The 21,756-nt window shown below is 35.4% G+C and overlaps 1 protein-coding gene across 7 annotated transcripts in view; it reads right to left on the bottom strand.

The window, feature by feature from the left end:
- LOC105672187 (proline-rich protein 36-like) overlaps nucleotides 1–21,756 on the bottom strand; it is a 125,939-nt gene that overhangs the window by 57,125 nt on the left and 47,058 nt on the right. The window contains exon 1 of one of the 7 annotated variants that reach the window (XM_067352854.1): nucleotides 16,636–16,889. The exons of the other annotated variants lie outside the window; for them this stretch is intronic. Within the exon in view, the coding sequence (XP_067208955.1) occupies nucleotides 16,636–16,752 (117 nt within the window). The 5' untranslated portion in view covers nucleotides 16,753–16,889. Of the gene's footprint in view, nucleotides 1–16,635; nucleotides 16,890–21,756 lie in introns of those variants that run through there. 7 annotated transcript variants of the gene reach the window in all.

Genomic DNA, 21,756 nt, shown 5'->3' with positions numbered 1-21,756 from the left:
TGAAACTCCTATACAATGTACACACACACACACACAAATCATTTTCCAACAACAAAATAATCACTGACGGCCAGCCTTTTCAAAGCGTTAAGCTACAAGAGAAGTGTCGCACGCCACGTCAGCAAGGCGTAATTAACAGTTCATTCAACCATCCCGTTCTGCGAAACGCGCAGATTTTCCCGCGCGAGCGCGTCTCCATTATGTTAAAAATGAAATTCCAAAGGTGTAGGCGAACAGTCGTTGGTAATACACGGCGTGATGGATAACAATGCGATATACATTTCAATGGCTCCTTAACGATCTGCATCGCCGTCCGCAAACCTGTTTATCGAGTTATCTCTAAGCGCTCTCGCAATAACCTCCGCGATGCTATCTACACTTCTGCGAGTATTGAGAGATTTAAATCGTCCACGTGGAACGGCTTATTAGCCGATTGTCCTTACAAGCGGCACGATCGGTTCGTCGCCCAATTTGTCACATTATATTTGTTCATTATAGTGCAGGCAATTATTTGTGTGAGGGGAGAGAAATAAATACCGATCGATAATATTCAAAACAAGGATTATTACAATAATGAATAGGAAATCATAAGAATGCTCATAAATCCCTCCCAAACTTATTATTATTATTATTAAAATGCACTTAGTAACTCATCGGGATCTATTTTCTTTTTTATTATTTCTTTTATTCGATCAATATCGTCGTTAAATTATATTTTATAAAATCAACGCATCGCGTACAGAAAAGTTTAATATGCTAAAATTGTAAATACACGTTATACACAGAAGAGAGAAAAAATATTACGCAATATTTATAAAGGAGAGAATAAACAAATATATATCAATAATATCGCGTAAACGAAAAAGTAATGATCTTTTTTACGGCGCGTCGCAATTTTACGCTTGTCCGCGCGAGCGAGCAAATATTGGATGTACCGCGATTATTATTACTTGTTTTATTGGCCGTGCAAACGAATTTCTGGCCACGACATCACCGTGTATGTACCGATCCACGCGTAATACACTCGGTATGCTGTTTCGATCGTGCATATTGCGCGCACACTTTTGCGCTCGGACTTGCGCATGGTGCGCCGCGGCCGATGACGCGTATCTGTATGCATATGTCAAACACAGAGACAGAAACGGACGGTAAATCGCTTTTACGAGCACGGCCGGACCGTTCCGCCCCCTTTGTCGTGAGCCCCTACGCGATCCTCGCTAACGTGTCATTTACCGAAAATGTAATCGGAGCTGCGGCGCGATTGATCGCACGGGGCAGGCTTTAGCGGGTAAAATTTTTTTTGAAGCTCACACGTGATCGGATTCATTAGAAGTATCTTCGAAAGAGGGGTTGAGAGCATACCGTTTAAAAATAAATTGGGAGCCTTGTTGCTTTTTCCGCTGACGGCAGATAAACGCCGAAAATAATTTCACGGTTCGCCCGCGGGAAAATCCGCCGAGCGGCAATACACTCATGCGTAATCGACAATTTTCAAAACACTAGGCGCGACGTTATTAAATTTGTTTGCAATTTGATTCTGCGTTCTTTACATACGCGCTCCGGGTCAGGCGGTTGTTTATACGCATATATTTTTCTATTATTAATATCAACGTCCGTTCTTATTTTTATTTCTGTCGATATCGCGTTTATTGGATTTATACCAGAATGTAATAAAGCTAGCCGAGCTAGCTACCTATCAATTTCCTGAAGTATCGCGGTCGAGTAGAGTTGTATGAGTTTTATACATATATCGTGTCCTTTCGCGAGCAAATAAACTCACGTAGTTGGTACAATACCAGATTACAAATTTCATATTATCAATTTGCGCTCGCTGCACCGTTGATACCGCTCGGCAGAATTTTTCTTTTCTCTCCGTTGAATATTATTGTTAGAACTTTCGAAGAAGCGACAAATACTCTTTCGGAGCAGTTATTTCTGTTACAGTCGCACGATCGCGGGAAGCAAATTTGCAGAATTTCAAAGCGACATCGCACGAGTGTTTTCGTTCGTTAAAAACTTGTTATATAACTCAACAGCGGATTTAATATTGCAATAACGTCCACTCAAGCCACAATCAAAAGCTGCATCACCGCGCGCGCTATTCCACACGCGCGGTAACATTTACGCCCTGATTAGGAATAGTTGTTTGCTTCCCAATAGGTAAACTGCCAACGTTGGAAGTAATTATTCGCCCACCGTTCATTTGGAAATAATCAAAACGGGGACCCGACGGCTTGGATTAATGCGTTTACTCAAACATGGCCATGCACACTTCCATTGCGCTAACACGACGTAATTACGCGCGTAACTAGCAAATATATACGTATTAAATAAGCTCTTTGGGTCCACGGGAAGAGAGTTGTTGAACGAAAACTATAAAGCCGTGGGATCAAAATATATTATGTAAAGTGTGCTTGTCACAGACACACACCCACACACACACACACACACACACATACATCGTACACCGACGACACGCGCGCGTGACACTTTTTTGGCGCAGTGATTAATCAACTATACGAGGTTGCACTGTCTGAGCGTAACGACGATAAAGCGCAGCGTATATAGCCCGATAATAAAAAACCTGTTTCTCTCTTCACGACATTATCTCGTGCTCTAAGTGTTACATGCGAATTCCCTGTAACACTACCAGAAATTCACTTACTCCCGCGGAAAATCACATCGAGCGTTACGTAATAAATGTACAAGAGCAATTCTCTACAATTCGATTTAAAATTAAAAGTCGCCTGACCTTTTCTACTGAATATTTCTGGAAACTGCTGCAATATGAACCTCCGTCGGTATGCAATTTCATTAAAGTTACGATTTCGCCGAGAGCTCTCGACAAACACATAGGATATTATTACAACATTTATCGCGTACAAACGAGCGACGCGTACAATATCAGTGGAAATAGAATAATCTCATTTCTAACTGAAATTTAGCGATTTAAAGGAAACTGATTAAAGGATGTATTAGATAAAGATTGAATAATTTATATTCGTGCCTCAGGAGTCTTTGTAAAGTACTTACTTAATTGCCCCGCAGTTAAAAAAGAAAAAAAATGATAAAATTCTTCATAAAAATTTTTCAATTTATCCTTCATTAATTACTTTTAAATGCGTATCCAGATTATTGCATTAAAAATTGTTTTTAATGTAATTTGATTCTTGATAATGCGTAATGGAACTATAAAATTAACGCTGATAATTTTGCGGCAGTAACAAGTATGAGATTCTTAAATTAAAAACACTTACATTAAAAACATACGCGTAATTGTATTCTCTAATGTTTAAGAGAATACAATTGCGCGTATCGCGTTAGTTAGAAGCGCCGAATCACTAAATACTGACAAACCGAATTACGCGAACAGCGACCATGCGAATTAGTCAAACTGCCAGCCATTATCTTTGATAACTAATCGATAGGGCGTAGCTATTGTAACGAAACATTGTAACGAAATTGAAAGAATATCAAAATTAATTTCAGTGACCGTCTGTGTTTTGTTATCGTTGCATCGCGCTCATGCGTTTTATTTCATTGGTGACGTTGACACTCGACCGTATGAAATGACGCAGAAAAAGCGTCGGAAGTGAAGATATTACTAGCTGGGCGACAATGATTAACAGCATGATTAACGAAACATGTACCTGGTAGATTAACATTAGCCATTAACGGAATGTGAATGCCACGATAATCAATGTAGCGCACGTTAAGAAATTAATGCATTTTTATAATTAAAAAGAGTATTTTGTTAGATTGAATATATTCGTATTTTCTCGTATTCTCGAGCTAAATACAATTTTGTTATTACAAAAGTTACAGTGTGATAAACATATGTGACAAAAATATCTTTTTAAAAAACAAATTGCTTTTTATACTTTTTAATTTATTGATATGTAAAACTTGTTGAAAAATTTTTAACAGGTATTATTCGAAGAAAAAAATATATTTTAAAGTTATTATAAGGCGAATATCGGTCATTAATATCACGAGAGTTCGCTCATTAACTCGGATCATCAATACATCATGTGTTGTTTAATCGTTCGACCCTGCGCAGGAAAAAAGTGATTATCATGACCTCGGCAATATAACATGCAACGTCTTTTCTCTTCTGTCGCGTTTATATTTTCATCGAACTGACATTGCTAAACCAGGTTAATTTCGACTCGAACACACACAAACACACTCCCGATCGTTACTCCATTATTTCAGTCGACAATTTCTCGACGTGAGCTGCATTCTGCACGTTCGTAGGAAACGCGCATTCGCAACTACCATCGCAAAACTATTGACTGCTCATAATATTTGTCTCTCTGTGCAAGGGAGCATGCAGCGTCCTTTCAATTTGTCACTTGCCAAATTTTTACATGGCGACGTGATAGATCGACTCAATCAGCAAGACAAACAGCGTGACTATCACTACAGAAATGTAAAAAAAAAAGAATAAAAAAGAAGATTGCAAAATCAATGTTTTATAAAATTAACAAATTTATCAACACTAATGTGAAATACCAATTGAATATTTGAATACCGACTGTTTGAACATCGGTTTGATTATCGATGTCTAAACGTGCAAATAAAAATGTTTAATAACTATATTGTTATATACATATATATTTATATTGTTTATATTATTGTTTTTATATTTTGTTTATATTTTTTATTAAAAAATTGTATGTAAATAACATTTCGCGTTTTATATCCGTTCGCGATGATGCTGGTACCAAAAAGTCGTCGAGATTGAACAGTTCATGTACAATATATTGCGGAAATGCATATATTCGCGTCCGATGTATTGCCATGATATAGTGAATTAATGCAACGTGTCAACTGTCAAAATGAAAGAGGAGGAATGGTGAATAAAATTCAAATTTTAATTAAGAGAGTCAATGACGAAGTGTATTGTATTTTTTAGAAATATCGCTTTGTTATTTCCTATTGTTCTTGCATATATGTGCATTCGCTTCAGCATAGTAAAGTCATCTCGTTGCAGCGAGCCATTTCATAGGATTATTTTATACATTTATGAGATTTGTCGCAAACAACGACGATGTTTACTTCACGGCTAAACATTGATACCTACAATCAGCCTATTGATTCATTAGTTGTAAAGTACGGACAATTCTATTATTTATCGTTATTTTCTATGCAACGTCGTTTTATTATGCAAACGAATGTATGAATATTTATCACAAAAATTTATTTTAAAATTTATCGAAATTATTTATATATTCTGGATATCTCTCAGAAAATGGAATTGTTACGAAACGTGTTTAAAAAAGTCGAGATATTCACTGCCTGTAGAAAACATGTTATGCTAATTGGAGTAAACTGATAATTGATGCTTTATATTACGACATGTAATACATCAATTATACAGCGACATGCAAATAGAAAAAAAAACTTATAAGGCTTACAGAAAATATGTGACGGCCACGCACATGAAAAAAATTCCTTTAAATCTATCATCATCGTCTCTCTATAATATACTCGCGTCACGAAATATTAACGTAACTTTGTTCTCTAGAGTCGAGAGAAACGAGGAGATTCTCGATACCGAGGGGGCACCGACAAGCTCGATGTCTATTTTATCGACGCTTTTGTTACAATGATAACATTTATTGGCGTACCAAGGCATGCGTAAAAATCAATAATCGCGCTAATTTAACAGCCAGCCATTGCAGACAAGCATATTAAATTTTCATGCCTTATTATAGCTCAATATGCGTGCTTCTCTCGCATTAAAATTAATAAGACTTCCGCTATATCCTATGCAACCATATATATTCCCATGCAACATGTTACTAACATATACGCGGATCATCATTTACCGTAGTCAAGTTTCTGCGTGAATTCAAAACGAGTTACATCCATTACGCTCGGAGGATGAGGCGCGTTCATTTATTTATCGAGTTTAAAACCTACGAATTACTTGCTAGTAGAGGACACAGTTCACACAGGCTCATATGGTGCATGTGAATAAAATATATTGAACCGATATGACTGTGGGCGATTATGAGCGAACGAGCGCAAAGCGTAATAATCGCGCGTATACGAGCTTTCATAAAATATTCGTTTCGGCGACAGTTGCGTTTAATGCCGCTACTGCTTAATTATTCATCAATGCGTTAACGCATGGTGATACAATTCGCCGATAAATAATAACTTTTTATTAATACGTGCATATATGTATAAGATTTTAATTCAACTATTGATAATAGATACTGCATATTGTGCTGCAAAAAACAAGATGGATTTATCAATAATTTAAAAAATGTGTGTCGGAAAATATTATATACGTTGATTAATTTTGCAAATTGTAACATTAAAATTTTTAATGTTAAACATTCAACAGATGCTTCGCTAATATTTTTATGCTAACACGAATTTAATATAGCTTTCGTCTTTCTCATAACAGTATTAAAATATTCAACGATAATATTAGTCATTGCTTCGTGAAAAAACCACGCCCGTATTGTCATACTTAATAATATCACGCGGTTTCGACGCTGCTCGATCATTCGTTAATAATAGATACGACAAGCAAGATGGGCGAGGCGCGTGTACGCAATTTGTAGTATAACTCACGATACTAATTATACCGCGAAACGACGGAAGTCGCAATGAAATTTAATCGAGTTGCACAGCGACCCTACGCAATCCGACGAATAATCCGTCGCGACTGGATAATCCGTCTGACATAGTTGCGATTCGTACTCGTAATGCATTTTTCCTGAATCCTCGGTCGTTGCCTCACGACGATACCGCGGTAATCCTTTGCTTTTTCGTGTTATCGTTCCACGCACGTCCGTTTCATCATAATTTATAATACCACACGCGATAAAGTGATACGTTGACTAGTATTACGTTTCTCAAACAATCGCATGTGAATAAGTAATGGCGGCTAGAAGGGAACTAATTCACCCGGTTTAATCGTTGTTAATTGCAGAGTGGAGAAGCAGAAGGGCCGCTTCTCATATTTTGTGTAATAATGCAAAAATTATTAACTTCCGCAAAATACGCGTGTGTCGGAATATAAAAATATAAAGTATTCATAATCGTCAAATTCATCGTTTATTAATTCGCGATCGAGTATACGAGATTCCAAGAAAAGAATAAAAATATAGAAATATATGTTACGACACGTCCAGTATGCTCGCTTACTTGTCTGTCAAGAAGATAATAGCTCGAAGAAATTGTTCGCTGAATGAAGATGTATGTAAATGCGAGAAGCTAGGCTAAGATTTACGATCCGTGTCAGCCCATAAAATGCATCTTTGCCGCATGCAATTTAATGAACGAGAGAGAGAGAGAGAGAGAGATCGGATGTTTCGATTGCCCCTACTTTTGTAAAACAGATCATACATAGCTTATAATGGAGTGACGAGAGATAAACGACGCTTGAAGCATAAAAAAAATGCTATTGCGCAGCTAATTGCAATTGCAATGCAATCAAGCTTGTAATTGCAATGTGAATTAATTTTTTTGCGAAAGCAATGCATTAGGTCACAATGCCGAATATTCGGATTGGCATGTTGCAATATTTTCCGCTCCTGTTAATTTTATTTTAATTCCACGTTGCGCCGCGAATAATTTATTCTGGCACGTCCGCAATACCATACGAAAATAATGAAATTCGACGCGTTTATCGCTCTTATCGTGCTAGCCGGATTTTATCTCGCGCAAGAGCACTCGGCGCATTATTAAATCGAATAGAAGGTATGTTGAGTACGACAAATCCGTCGAGCAGTTTCGCCTGCACATATAACATTTAGAAGACTTAATGCATTCGTAAAGTTGAGCAACTGTCTCGAGAATCTCGACCGAGTGTCGGCCGAGTGACAAGTGAGATGTTAGTATAAATAATGATGAGAAGCGTGACAAAAAATGCTGATAACGATAATAATTGTTAGACGCAGTGACGCATTTAAAAGAAAGTTAAACATTTCATATGTTATCTATATATTTTCTTTAAATATTTAATGTTTAAGAAATATATTGGTTTTTTTCCTGATATATTGTATTTCAAAATCACGAGATTATTTTATATTATTTTAAATTTGGCTCGATCGATTTAATCGAAAAATATGCCTTAGATCGGTAAACGCGGAGACAGACGCGACAGACCAAATACCAACATTGCGCTTTTGCGAGGTTGCATTTTCGCATGAAACAAACGCATCAAACGCGCGACACACGACCGATAAAGCGGTGCATCGCTGTGCGTACAATCAAACACAATTGAACGCATATCTGCCGCATCGGTGTAGCATCGATTTGATTCAGCATTCCCTGAAGGAATATCCTTTGTTTATGATATCCCCATATTCTCTTTTTTTTTTGTTCAACGCCATCATCGTAAAAATGCGATTGTTAGAGTTTCGTAAGATAATAAATACCGCATGCGTTTCGCTAATTTTCATACTCATAAAAGGTGGAAAAACTGATTAACCTTCGTTAGAACGCAACGTATCGATTAATGTGTGTAAAGCGATAAGACATTAAAATTCATATTTCAGAAAGCGTGGCGAAGAATTTTTTCCGCGGCGTAAGCAAACTTCTATAAAATAACTTCTTTTCCTTTCGTGACTGCGAAGCTACGTGTTTCTTATGTTAAAATGTATCCATCTAAATTTCTTTGTTGCTTGAACATCTGTTGTCAGAGTAATTAGCTTTATCTGATAATCGTAGATTACATTATTATCTCCGATAATAACTTTCGTTTTAAGTAGAATATACCCGTGTCAGTAACATAAAATTGACACTTGAAGAATTCGCGATGGTTATTATTTCGGCGCGCGCAACAGTAGGCTCATCAATCAAGCCGACGATATTTAGGAAAATGAAAAACTGCCTCAAAGTGCGACTTGGTTACCCTCGCGTGACGCTCGGTTCGCTTACGCCTGATTACCGCGTGCGTGAAACATTAATGCGGCGTCTGATCGATATCAAGACAATGTCGAAATTAATGACGGGACAATTGAAGAGTTAACGAAAACAGCGGAAAAAACGTGAAAAAAAGAGTTCGGTTGCGTTACGTCGTCTTAAAGATCGCCGCTGTCGGCCAGATGCAAATTCGCCGATCGCAAAAACAGATGCAAATTCGTGGCATCGGATAGAACAGAGGATGATCAAAAAGAGAGAAAAGATCGGCACGACAAAGGAGGACGGTAATGAACCGCGAGCATAGAAAAACCCGATAAACTCGAGTTTCCATCCTTACAACCCTCTTCCTCCCGGCCGAGTACGTTACCCTCGTCCAATCCCCTCGCTCTCTCTTTACGTTGCACGCGCTTCCTCTCTTTTTCTCGCCGATAACCAACCGCCGGGGCAATCTCTTTGCATCTCTCGCACAGTTTCTCTCTCCTTCGTGGCGGTTTTCTCGCGTCCCTTAGCGCCTTCGCTTTCATCTTGTCTCCTTTCACGCCACTTTTCCTTGAGATTTTTTTCGAGGACTTTTGCGCCTTGCCGCTTAATTTCACGCTATAAATTAGTAAGAGCCACGAGAGCGATAAAGAGCGAACGCGGGAATAAGCGTGACTCCGCTTAGTGAAGGATTAATGAGGCCGAATTCCTAATGAACAAATCCGAGGTGAGAGAGATCGATAATATTGACGGGAGAGCGTTAACTTTTATTACGCTTTAGCTGTTAATGGCGTGATATTCCAAATAAAATCAAAGTGCTGTGCTATTATTATCCATTTGTACGAATTTTGTATAAAATGTAAAAGCAAAATCTCGTAACACATATCTATGGTTATTCGTGTCCACTACGCTGATACGACGCTAGTGGATATCAATTAAATGTTGACAAATAATAATAACTGAAAATCAAATTAAAAACTGCGATATAATAATTAAATAAATGATAGAAATAAACGCAGTGAAACATTCAATAACAAAATCACAACAATAAAGAAAAAAAAAGATTGCACTACCGATCCAATGCTGCTTCGTAAAAAAGAAAATATAGCGCAACACGCGATATGCATGTTCCATTTTTATTTTTTGTTTGCATAAAAAAAAAATAATGGTAAAAAAAAGAGGCGTAACATCGACAATCGATGATTGAGAAATATTCACGACATGTGACGTCCGTTGTTCCCGGAATAACCGATACGCGCCGAAAGCAGCCGATTGCATAGTTTATTCGCCATATATGAGACATATGTACGCTCCGTTGTGCAATTTTGTCGATTTTAATCTACACGCGGACGTAACGTACTTGCATAATTAGCGTGTCTACGGCGCGAAGAAACAAATATCGTGTTTGCAGTCACCCTTACATCTAGTTTGTATCGCGTATGTACATACATATAACAAACACGAGTTACAATGCCGATAACGTGTGCGACGTATCTGCACGCTTATGCGAGTCGGACACTCCTAATCGCGTAAGCATAAAAGCGATAAATCATAGTTACTGTCATAAGAGGATACTTTCGATAGGAAGAAGATACGTATTTTATATACATATATGCAGCTACACTATATTATTCATCTTTAAATAATAGATTTTATTGTATTTCTAATAGCATTAAATTATATACAATATGTCGGTGTAAAATATATTTGTATTAAATTTCAAGAACATAAATATAGCGTTATGAATAATGGATAAAACTGAAGGTCTTTTCTTGGTTAAATTGAATATATTCATAACAAGATAATAGTATCGTTTTAAGCATTTTCTTAGATTATACTCTTGCTTTAAAAAAATTAATTTTATATATTATTTATATTAATAATACTTCGGTTTTATTATTTTATAAATTCTTTTATTCGCCGTCAAAGTCGAATTCACGCAAATCGTTGCAAACAATAAATTATTTGAATTTAGTTTTTATACAGTATTGCAGCAATTGTAAAGTGCGAGAGAATCGCGGCGGTGATACTCGCTTATGAATATTTATAGCAAAATACGAAGAAGAACGAAATAAGATCTTTCGTAGCCATTATAGTGACGTGCAGTCCGCTTTCGTTTCGCTTGCTTTGCATTCGTTCATTCGCCCGTTCATTCGCCTGTTGGAATACTTAACACCTTTTGATACGCATACGCAGAGAACAGGTTTTTGCTGCTTATTTTAGATTGGTAGCTACAGGCGAAGGGATCGAATCGCCGCACATCGTAATATATTAGTGTCGCCATTTCGCGTGTCTAATTAGTAAAAAAATCGTATAAATTTTATTCTCGCAAAAAAAAATATATATATATATATATATATATATATATAACATTGCACAAAAATGGTAAGAATTATTGCAATTTATAAATTGTCGATTAGTCGACGTGAGGTAATTGATGCTAATCAAAGCATTAAAATAAGCTAGCATTTATTGCTATTAGAGAGATTTATTTGATTTAGTCGAGATGAGAAACATGTATGATAGATAATTGCGAGTACCGTAGTCAGAACGATTACATAACACGAGGGAAATTAGTTTTACTTTGAAAATTTCGCCCTGGGAACACCGCTCGCCATATAATCAGCGCCAAATCGTGACTTGCTTCAGGTTCGCTAACAAAAAAGCGTGCACACGCGATGCACGCTATGTAGCAATAAATTGAAATAAATATATATGACGTAAGTTCCGTCGTATTAAATAATGATCCGTTTACTAGAGTTGGGAGCGTATGTACTCGGCCGAAACGTGTACATAAATTATGATACTTTGCGAATGGAGAATCGGAGCTGTGTGCCTATTGATGCGCTCACTCGCTACGTGAATGCACGTGAAATAAAAGCAGACGAGTCGCTGAATACGTGCGCTCGCGATTGTGTGCGATTTGTGCGCTTATAGGTGCAATCACGTATGAGAGCTGAAGAGTTATTTTCCGAAAGGACTAGCAACGATAAAAACCGACGTGTCGCAATTTTGTGTTTTGCAGCGAGCTTCTAATACATTACCGATTATAGTCCCATTTTATTTTTTTCCTCGCAAAAAGAATTTTGCAAAGAAATAAAAGAGAAACTGTTGCCTTGAATTGCCACAAGAAGTCATCGAGTATCCTTCACGAAGACATTCACGGAAGGATTGTAGTCAAGGTCGAACACACTTGAATAATAACGCATGTGACAGCCGCGATAACAAACATTAATATTCTATTTACTAATTAAAAAGCACGCGGAGATATATTATTGCTTTGTCCCATTATGCACTTTATTTTATTTTATTATTTTCTAATAATGTCATATTATTGCCACGCTGTTTATTTTCGAAATCGAATAAGATATTATTTGAATGCAGTTTAAATGCAACATGCAATCAACGGTAGTGCGCCGTTCCCAGGTTGATAATGCTGCCAGTCTGTGAATAAACTAGCTCGATACAGCGAATATTCCGACGGAAACAGCGTCACGTAGATGGAATAATTAATTTGTATTTAGGGAAATTATTATTGCGCGCGCGTGCATTTTGTAAATCAAAGTTAATACGATACGAAATTAGTGTGTGTTAAATCGTTGCACGTATGCTCCAAAAAGTATGATGATCAATTGATAATGATTTTCATGAATGTAATTAAAATACTCATGTGTCGACATCGACGTGACTAATCGAGAATGACGCAATTGCTTGCATTTAATCTTTACTTCGACCTCATTGCGATTGTGCCGTTTAAATTATGCAAACATTTCGATGATTAATAAACTAATTATTCCGCACAAATGAACTCTACCTACATTCTATATTATTATAATATTCCATTCCAGCTCAATTCTGCTTTTTAATATATTTCATATATTATTATAGAAAAGTATAGATTTATAATGTAATAAATTATGATGTAATGAATCATAATGTAATGAAAAATTCGCGGAAACTTTTATTTTATTATCTCTCATAATAATTTGTAAAATTACTTTTATAATAATATATTATACAATCAGATTTTCGATTTAATTATTGGAGCTGGGGGGTGGTAAAGTATTAAATTGACTTAATTGTAAAATATGCGGAATTATAATTTGAGAAAGCTTACGTATTTCAACTTCCCTTAAACATTTTGTTGATTTATGTTAGTCCCATTACTTTCTGGTGGCTTTTGCGCATGCCACTGGGAGGGATCTATTTTTCTTAAAGTAGTAACATTAAACTTGATGCGTCATACCTGAAACAGAAAAACAAGAAAGCTTTTAGCATCAAAGTCGTAGTATTCGCGAAACAACAAACACACAAATACCTCTCAAATAATAATATTGATTTCAAAGGATGATTCATTCAACGAGATCGAGCCAACAATCAAATGCAATGTGTGCGAAAAAATGCACATAGCGCGCAGCAAACGTAGCGGACAGTTTTTACAATTTAGATAAATTTATCCCGGACATTTCTCGAATTTCACCGTAAACGTTACATTCTCGTACGACCAGCAATACACAGTGTTGTTGTTGTTGTTCTATTTCGCCTTTAACGGGATAGTTGACTTTCAGATTATTACGTGCAAATTTAGTGTCCTCTCGTGCAACATGAAATTCAGATTTAGAACAAGCTACGCGCAGCGCGCTATAGCGCGGCCCGCATTATCTATATTGTCCGTTATTGACCGTTCCCGGCTATTTTCACGGTAAATACTCGTTACTAGCCTCGATAATAGCGGGGATTAGAATTTTCAAATTAGGATTCATAATGAACCACGCGCGTAGACGAGAAAGAACAATTTTCCATTACGCACATTATTGCGCCTTCGGCGCTCTTTGCTCGCCGGTTTTATATGTTTCATCGCGTATATATAACAAACGTCGGAGATCGACGCGTCGTAATATTTTAATTCATAATGCGACTTAGGAGCCGCGCAATTAGAGATAAGCGTCGGCGATGCTGCGCGTTTGTAACACGGTCTCATCCATGAGTATAATAAACATTGATCTTATTTTTTAGCCATTTTCCGTTCCAAGCTCATCCGATTTCATATCTACGATGGAACGATGCATACGTATGCGGTTGGCAAATTCCATCGCGACCGCGAATCTGTACATATTTAACAGTTGGCGCGAGACTTCTCCGGTCTAATTGCTCCGCAAACCTTCTCCGGAATCGAAAAACGAATGCAACATTCGTAATGCCTCGCAAACACGAAGGAAATTTCTCGCACTATTCATTTCGGCTTCCTGCTCGCACCTTGTCCTCTTTAGTTCGTCTTTCATCTCCTCTCTCGGTCCTTCCCTTTCTCTTTCTCTCCTCTTCATTTCCCTCCCCCCCCCCCTTCTTCATATTGTACTGCACCAGCAATCTCGCTCGTCTCATTCCTACTCCTACTCTGCACTCTCCTTCCTTTCCTCCTCGACTTCATTACGAAACGTCGGGGGGGGCAAGCTTGTTTGCAGCATGATTTGCACCTTTTGTCGTGGTATATGAGCAACGTCCTTCGGACATTCCGTATCATCTAAGTGCTCGCGAAAGATTATGCGTGACTCATTTATGAGTGAAATCGCGAAATTCCGAATAAATTAAACGGGCGCAAGTATTTGCGGAAATTTAATTACAACACGAAATGAAAATAGACACGATCATTTTATTACGCGTGTCATCCGTGCGATAAGAACGTTCCAAGAATATCGATTCTAGCCATATTCGCGCGAAGGCGTACTCGTTAAAAAGTCAAGATTTAATACTAAAAAATCTTATTCAGAGGTAATTCTCAACTTTACCTACTTTCGCGTTATACTGAAGGTAATCTTGGAAAACCGTTATATTGCGTTAGCATTTTAATACTACTACTTATTTCGATCTACAACGCAAAGCTAATTCATTCAAAAGTGATGAGAAGTGTAATTGTTAAATTTAAATAATTGTTACGTTACAAATGTTGAATAATAATTAAAAAGTAAAAAATGATTAAATAATTAGTAAAAAATATACACGCATATATAACAAATCATTTTTGTGAATAGCGTTCCTATTAGAAATTAAATAATTAATTCACATTATTTGTATTAATTTTATTCAATTGTTAATAACATTTTCTATGCATTATTTGTCTTCTATCGCATTGCACAACGCCTGATATTGATAGTATATCGGTATCTATTTTACATTGTTGTTCTACACAGTTATTGTCCAGCGTTCCTGAAGTGGAACGACAAGCACTGAAAGCGCTCAAGTTATGAAAACTCTTCCAAAGTACTCCTTACGAATTCATAAAAGGAACTATCTGGCAAAGTTGAGAAAACGCGGAAGAATTCTACGCGCGACTTTATTGATCCACGGAACTCGGTGACGACAAACACAAGCAAAAGAGCTGACTACGCGCCTAATTAAGTTAATACGTCCGATTAATACATCTGTGAGATTGCGAGCACTAGCTGCTTCAATCCCATCCTTTTCAGTAAATCTGATTTGAGTGATTTTGCACGATGCCTGGCTGGACAAATTCAGTGTTCGCATGCAATCAGTGTGAATGATGCACAAACCTTGGATGCATTTAACCCTGTCCCAGTTTTCAACTAGACTTTAATTTCAACTGAAGTTACATACACATTGCGAAACCATGCAATTCAATACAGCTAAAATATTACTTTGAAATATTTTTTTCAACTTTATCTTTGTCAGAGGAAAGCTATTTAAAAATGAGTTTTTGTTTTTAATTTAAATAAGTCTCTTTTTAGTTCGTATAATCGATATTATAAATTCGGAATCAGCGATAATAATGAAAAACTTTATTCATTTTGCTCCATCACAAAAATTCACTCAGTTTTGAAATTTTTTCGATCTCCAGCTTTTTGCGAGATGCTTTAAATGAATATACTGTAAATGACGCTTACGCGTCGCTGATCTCCGTGTGCACTGTAAAATCACGGACACTGCAAAGAGAATCGTTTAGACTTCTCTGCAAGTTCTCAGTGCGGTCTCAAAGTTGCATCCTGCAAATCAACCGCATTGCTGCTCAACAATACATAGTTTCGCTTGTTTAACTCTGACGATAAAACCGATGAAGAAAAAAAGAAACGCATAAATAGAAGCGTAGACGAGAAATCGTTTTTTCGTTATAAATTCTCGATATCATTATCAGGAAATCGATCATAGATAATAGAACGTCATAATCGTAATCGCTCTGATATTTCCATTTTGAATATTGTCTAATTATTTTACAAACGTTTAATAAAAGTTTTGTAAACATCGTACATATTTTGTACACTTTTAAAGTGAATCACAATTGCAAAATCGCCATTTTACAGATAAAAGTATCATAAGTACTGGCAGTGATCGAGCTTCCGACTGGAAACATAACATCACTGCTGGGCTCCAGAGAGCAATAGTACCATTTTTCCGAGTCATTTATCAAGCTGCTGTGCACGGAATAACGTTATATCAGTGACCTATAAATAATTTTGAAAGAAATATTTGAAAAAATTTTTATCAAAAGAATTAATTAAATTAAATTAATCAATTAAATTAATTAATATAATTAAATTTATTTCAATAATATTCTTCATATTTTTTTTAATAAAAAATAAATATAAATAATTATAACAGACTGGAAAATTTAATTATAAAAGATTTGAATATGTTGTAGTTTTATTTTGAATGCATTGTATTACACAACAATGTGAAATTTCACGTAACTACTACAGCAATAAACAATTAAAATATTAAAAGTAATAAATAATAAATAAATGATAAATTACTTACCTTGAAGTTGCTTCGCCGATGCCTAATGTTTTCCAAACTTTCTTTTCCTTTCAGTGGTCTATCAATGGCTGTTCCTTCACTCGCGAAAATATAATTTCGGTCACGCGATATTTCCATACGATACTAATACCGATCTCCCGACGCAAACTTTGTCACATTATGACAAAGGAAAACTTCGAGAAAAGTACGAAATTGCACGGAACTATAATTCGTTCGATATTCGCAACGTCAGTAGCAAACAAGCGACGGAGGGAGACCGAAAATTACGCAGATAAAATCGGTAATGATTTATAGGAAATCTAATATTTGTCGCAATTGCAATATAAAAGATTACAATTTAAGAAAATAAAAATTCCCTTTGCCGTCTACTCTATGCGAGTGTTGTTGTGCGAATGATAACAAAGCAATAGTGCGTAAATATCAGCGTGCGTACATCATAGAAAAATAAAAACAACCCCCGAATTGCGCGCTGAAGGATTTCGACGGTGGCTCGGTGATTGTTTATGTTTTTTGTGATCTAAAACGCGGCGTACGCGGTTGATGTCTACGCGTTATCACCTTGCTTCGCACGGCAACACGCAAGCAAAGTGGACAGCAACGGGAATCCTTCCGTATCATTATTACATCTCAAATCGTGCGCGATTGCGACAAATATTATAAGATTATTTCCTGCAAATAAAATCGTTTTACTGTTTGCACAATTAACTAGTTTTCGCGATTAACGACTCAGGTTTATTTCAATACGAGATAGTCAAATGCCTTAAACGCAGATATATCTTATTTTTCAAATCCGAAAAGCTTACGAAAGTACTTTGGATTTAGCATTGCCGCGGCGGGTGTCACGCAAAATAAACTGCACAATTTTCGATTTCCCTCTGTCGCTTGCTTGCCTGGTCCGGATGCCACGATCGAGCGGATTATAATTCCGTGCAATTTCGTGCTTTTCTCAAGTTTTTCCTTTGTCATGATGTGACAAAGTTCGCGTCAGAAGATCGGTAAGTGTCGTATAAAATATCGCGCGATCGTAATTAATTTTCGCGAGTGAAGGAGCAGCTATCGATGAACTACTGAGAGGAGGAGGAGATTCGAGAAAATATCAAGTATCAGCGAAACAACTTCAAGGTGAGTAATTTATCATTTATTTATTATGTGTTACTTGTGAGATATTAATTGTTGATTTCTGCAGTGGACACGTAGCATTTCGCATTGTTTTGTAATATAATGCATACAAAACTTTAAACTACTTAGAATATTCAATAAAATATTTGCATTATTTAATTTGCAAACGTTAAAAACGTTTTATATATTTAAAATTTAAAATTATTTCCAATATTTGGAAAGGAATTAAATTCTTATAAATTAAATATTTCATAAAGTTTATATATGTAAAAGAGTTCTTTTTGAAAATTGTTCTTATTAATTAAAAAAACTAAAACTGAACGGATAAAATATATGTTTGCTCGTTGATGAGAATTTAGAAATATAATTCTATGTAATTTTAAATTCTCATCTTTCAACCGCGCTTGGCTCATACATATATGTACACACTTTCATAAATTTTATAAATTTTTATTTCAAACTATAAAAATGTCTGAATTTTTAGACTTGAAGTTAGTTCAAACAGTTCAAACTATTTGAAAATACCTTCAACTCGAAAGATCTGAAGTATTTGACGTCCGATCTCGAGATCCGAACTGTCTGAACAACTGGGCCATTTAAAATTTCTGAGCGTTAATAATAATTTCATTTGGCTTCAATAACATTTTAATTAGAAGAAAATTGCAAATTAGAAATAATTGCATCTTTGTATCGCGAATACGTTGAATTTCGCGTGCTAATAGTGCTTTGCGGAAACTATTTACAAAACTTTTCAAAGCAACCAATTTATGGGCGAGACGATCTAATGCATAATTTAATGCAATTTCTCTTTCGCTCGCGAATTTAAGAAAACTAACTTGTAACACTTATGATTTCTCTTCTATCGGGGACGTAATATTTTTTGGGTTAAATGGATTATCGATTCGACCTAGCTGTGCGTTGTAACCTCGATGCGAGGTGCAACACGCCGAGCTATAGCATGTGCCCACCTACACATAAACATGCACATCAACTTCTCTCCGTGCGCGTTCCAACCTAATAGAAATTGACAATCGGCGCTCAGCTCGTTGGACTTTCTCACTAACATATTACTCTCGACTGTGATCTGCTCCATTTTGCTCTCCTTCCTCAACTGCTCCGATTCATCACGATGGCATCTCAGATCTAACTCGAGAATAAGGAGTGGACCATAAAGGAACGGTTCTAATTAGGAACCCCGTGTGATTACAATTAGCATACATGCGAAATAACATGGCGATAAAAGACTGCAATGAGAGCGCGAGTTAACGGCGAGCGGAGAGGAAAAAGAGAAGCCGGGGCATTAGCAACGACATCAATAATAATGGCAAAGCCCCGTGTAACGAGGCCAAAAAGGTCGGGACGAGTTAATCGAGCGCACTTTTGCTAGTCACTGTACAGTCAAATTCTGTTCAGCCATGTTCTGTATTTTTTAAAAATTTATAATGTTTTTAAAATATAAAAATGTGAAAAAGATGGAATATTCGCATACAAATTTCAGATTGACATGTACATTTTATTTAAACAATTATAACGCAAATATGTTCGCGCTATTTATTAAATATATGTTACGGTATTTAAAAATTTATTAAAATATTTAATAAAACATTTATTAAAATTTTTATTTTAATTATGCGCACAGTTTACGGCATACAATTATGTTTTAATAAAAATAAAATTATTAAATAATACGTAATAATCAATATATATATAAAATATATGGAAATCCATAACTAACTAAAATATGTATTGATTTTTCCAGGTAAGGCTGAAAGCTGGTGTATTTATTTAGTAGCTGAGGTACAACGATCGGTGAGTGAATTCATTTATTATATTATATTATATTATATTATATTATATTATATATTATATTATATTTGCGTAAATTACAAAATATTGATATTATGCGTTGTCTTTCATTCACTAATGTTTATGCATATAATTGTTAAAGACAATTATGTCCTTATTTATGCTCTTTCCATTTTCACAAATGAAGAATAAAATATAAATTTAATTTTTCTGAACTTTAACAATAAAAATTTCAATTTTGCACATGAAATTCATTACTCTTAAATTGTAAAATAATGAAATTTTGAGGAAATATGAATTAATTAAACATATATTTCATACGGAAAATTTAATAAAAATAAAAATAATAAAAAATTAAATTTGTGGAAACTAAAATTCTGAGAATACAAATATTATTTTAAAAATATGTATAATATAATCTTAATAAATATAAATATATTTTTTTATTTAATTTAAAAATAAGTTTTATCCTTATATGTTTTTGCTAAAAAGGGAAATTATCAAAGTATCAAATACACATTTAAAAAATTCGATTAATTTATATAAATAAAATTTAAAAGTTCCATGATAAATTACAGAAATACATTACATAAATATTATAAATTTATATAATTTGATCAGTTTTTCAATATTTATCTAGTATATTTTTATCATTTATCGTATAGATAATTTCATCTTATTTGTGTAAATTTACTAAATTTTTTTATACACTGTACACGCTTTGATATCGGATGCGCGTTGATGCGAAAAAGACATTGATAATTGATACTATTGCCTAATCAGCAATTGATATAATTAATTCATTCTTATAATGCGCGTTTGACCGAATGATTTTTTTTTCTGCTAAACATCATAAATTCGAGAACTTTTGAATATGATATGTTTCGCGAAAATGATCTCTTTTATATAATGACTAAAATAATTTATAATATCTATACTTACTAACAACAATTGATTGCTCGATATTGATCGAAAATAAATAGGCTATTAAAATTGATATCTCTATTATGAAACAATAATACATAATTATAATGCGATGCATAGATTATCATTATTCAATCATTATTTAAATATGCACATATAGTTTGAAGCCCCGGGAAAGTTTCCGGAAGGTTCGGTAATTTTTCCGAGGCTTCGAACTATATATGTACATAATTTTGATAATAGATATGTACACTGTATCAAATACAGTTAATGTATTCGTGATGACGCAGTTATGATACATGTTTCCATTAGACGTGAACTACGCGAATCCGAACCATCTCGCGGATGCGAGAGCTGCAGTGCATTATAAATAACTTTCGGTATCGTGATGTGTAACCACTCGAAGAGTAGTCGCTCGCGCACGCACAATATGTCGTGGCCTCTCCTCGTACACTCTGCAAAATTATGGTTACGCAGTAAAGCGTAATAGACGGGAGAAAAAAAGAGGGATAGTAAAAGAGAAAGAAAAAGGTGCTCTATTAATTTCCAAGCAGCGATAAACTCGGCGATCTTATTTCTTTGATTAACTCGAGCTTAAGGCACGCAGATTATGCGCATTCTCCTTGCGTATCGAATAGTAATTAGAATGAAAAAATATGCAGTAGTTGAGAGAGTGACAGAGAAGAGAGAAAAAGAGTGAAAGATGAAAACGCGCGTGTGCCGAATAGCTATTTTCGATTTAAATGTCAGCCGATGATACGTCCTCTATTTGCATCCACCGCTTGCTCGCTCGTCGCATAATTATGAAAACAAAATTTAAGAAGCTAACCGTGTAAAAAATGCGATCAGTGTTGATCACCGATTGCGAATTTCAGATTGCGCATTTCAGATTGTGAATAATCTTTGAAATAATTTCTGTTCCTGACCTACACTGACTGACGCTAGTTTATTTCCCGCGCCGACATATTCCTACGTGCGCGATAAGCGTGTTTTAATTTAATTCCCGCAGAATCATCTCAACCGTGACACAATGGACTGAGGCAAAAAAAAAGAAAAAAACAAAATTATGCAAACGCTAAAATAACTTTTTAAACTCGTTACTTAAGAGAGAAAGAGAGAGTAATATTATAAAAATGTAGTACACATTTAAAACAAAAATCTAATACTATTATTTTATAATAATTTGGAAAACGTGGATTCTGCATACAAAAAATTTGTAAAATAGAATTATAATTCAATGTTTATATTAAATGCTGGAAATTGTAACAAAAT

This window comes from Linepithema humile, chromosome 4 (assembly GCF_040581485.1).
Source record: "Linepithema humile isolate Giens D197 chromosome 4, Lhum_UNIL_v1.0, whole genome shotgun sequence".
Classification (NCBI taxonomy): domain Eukaryota; kingdom Metazoa; phylum Arthropoda; class Insecta; order Hymenoptera; family Formicidae; genus Linepithema; species Linepithema humile.
This window is presented reverse-complemented; position numbering and strand designations above follow the sequence as displayed.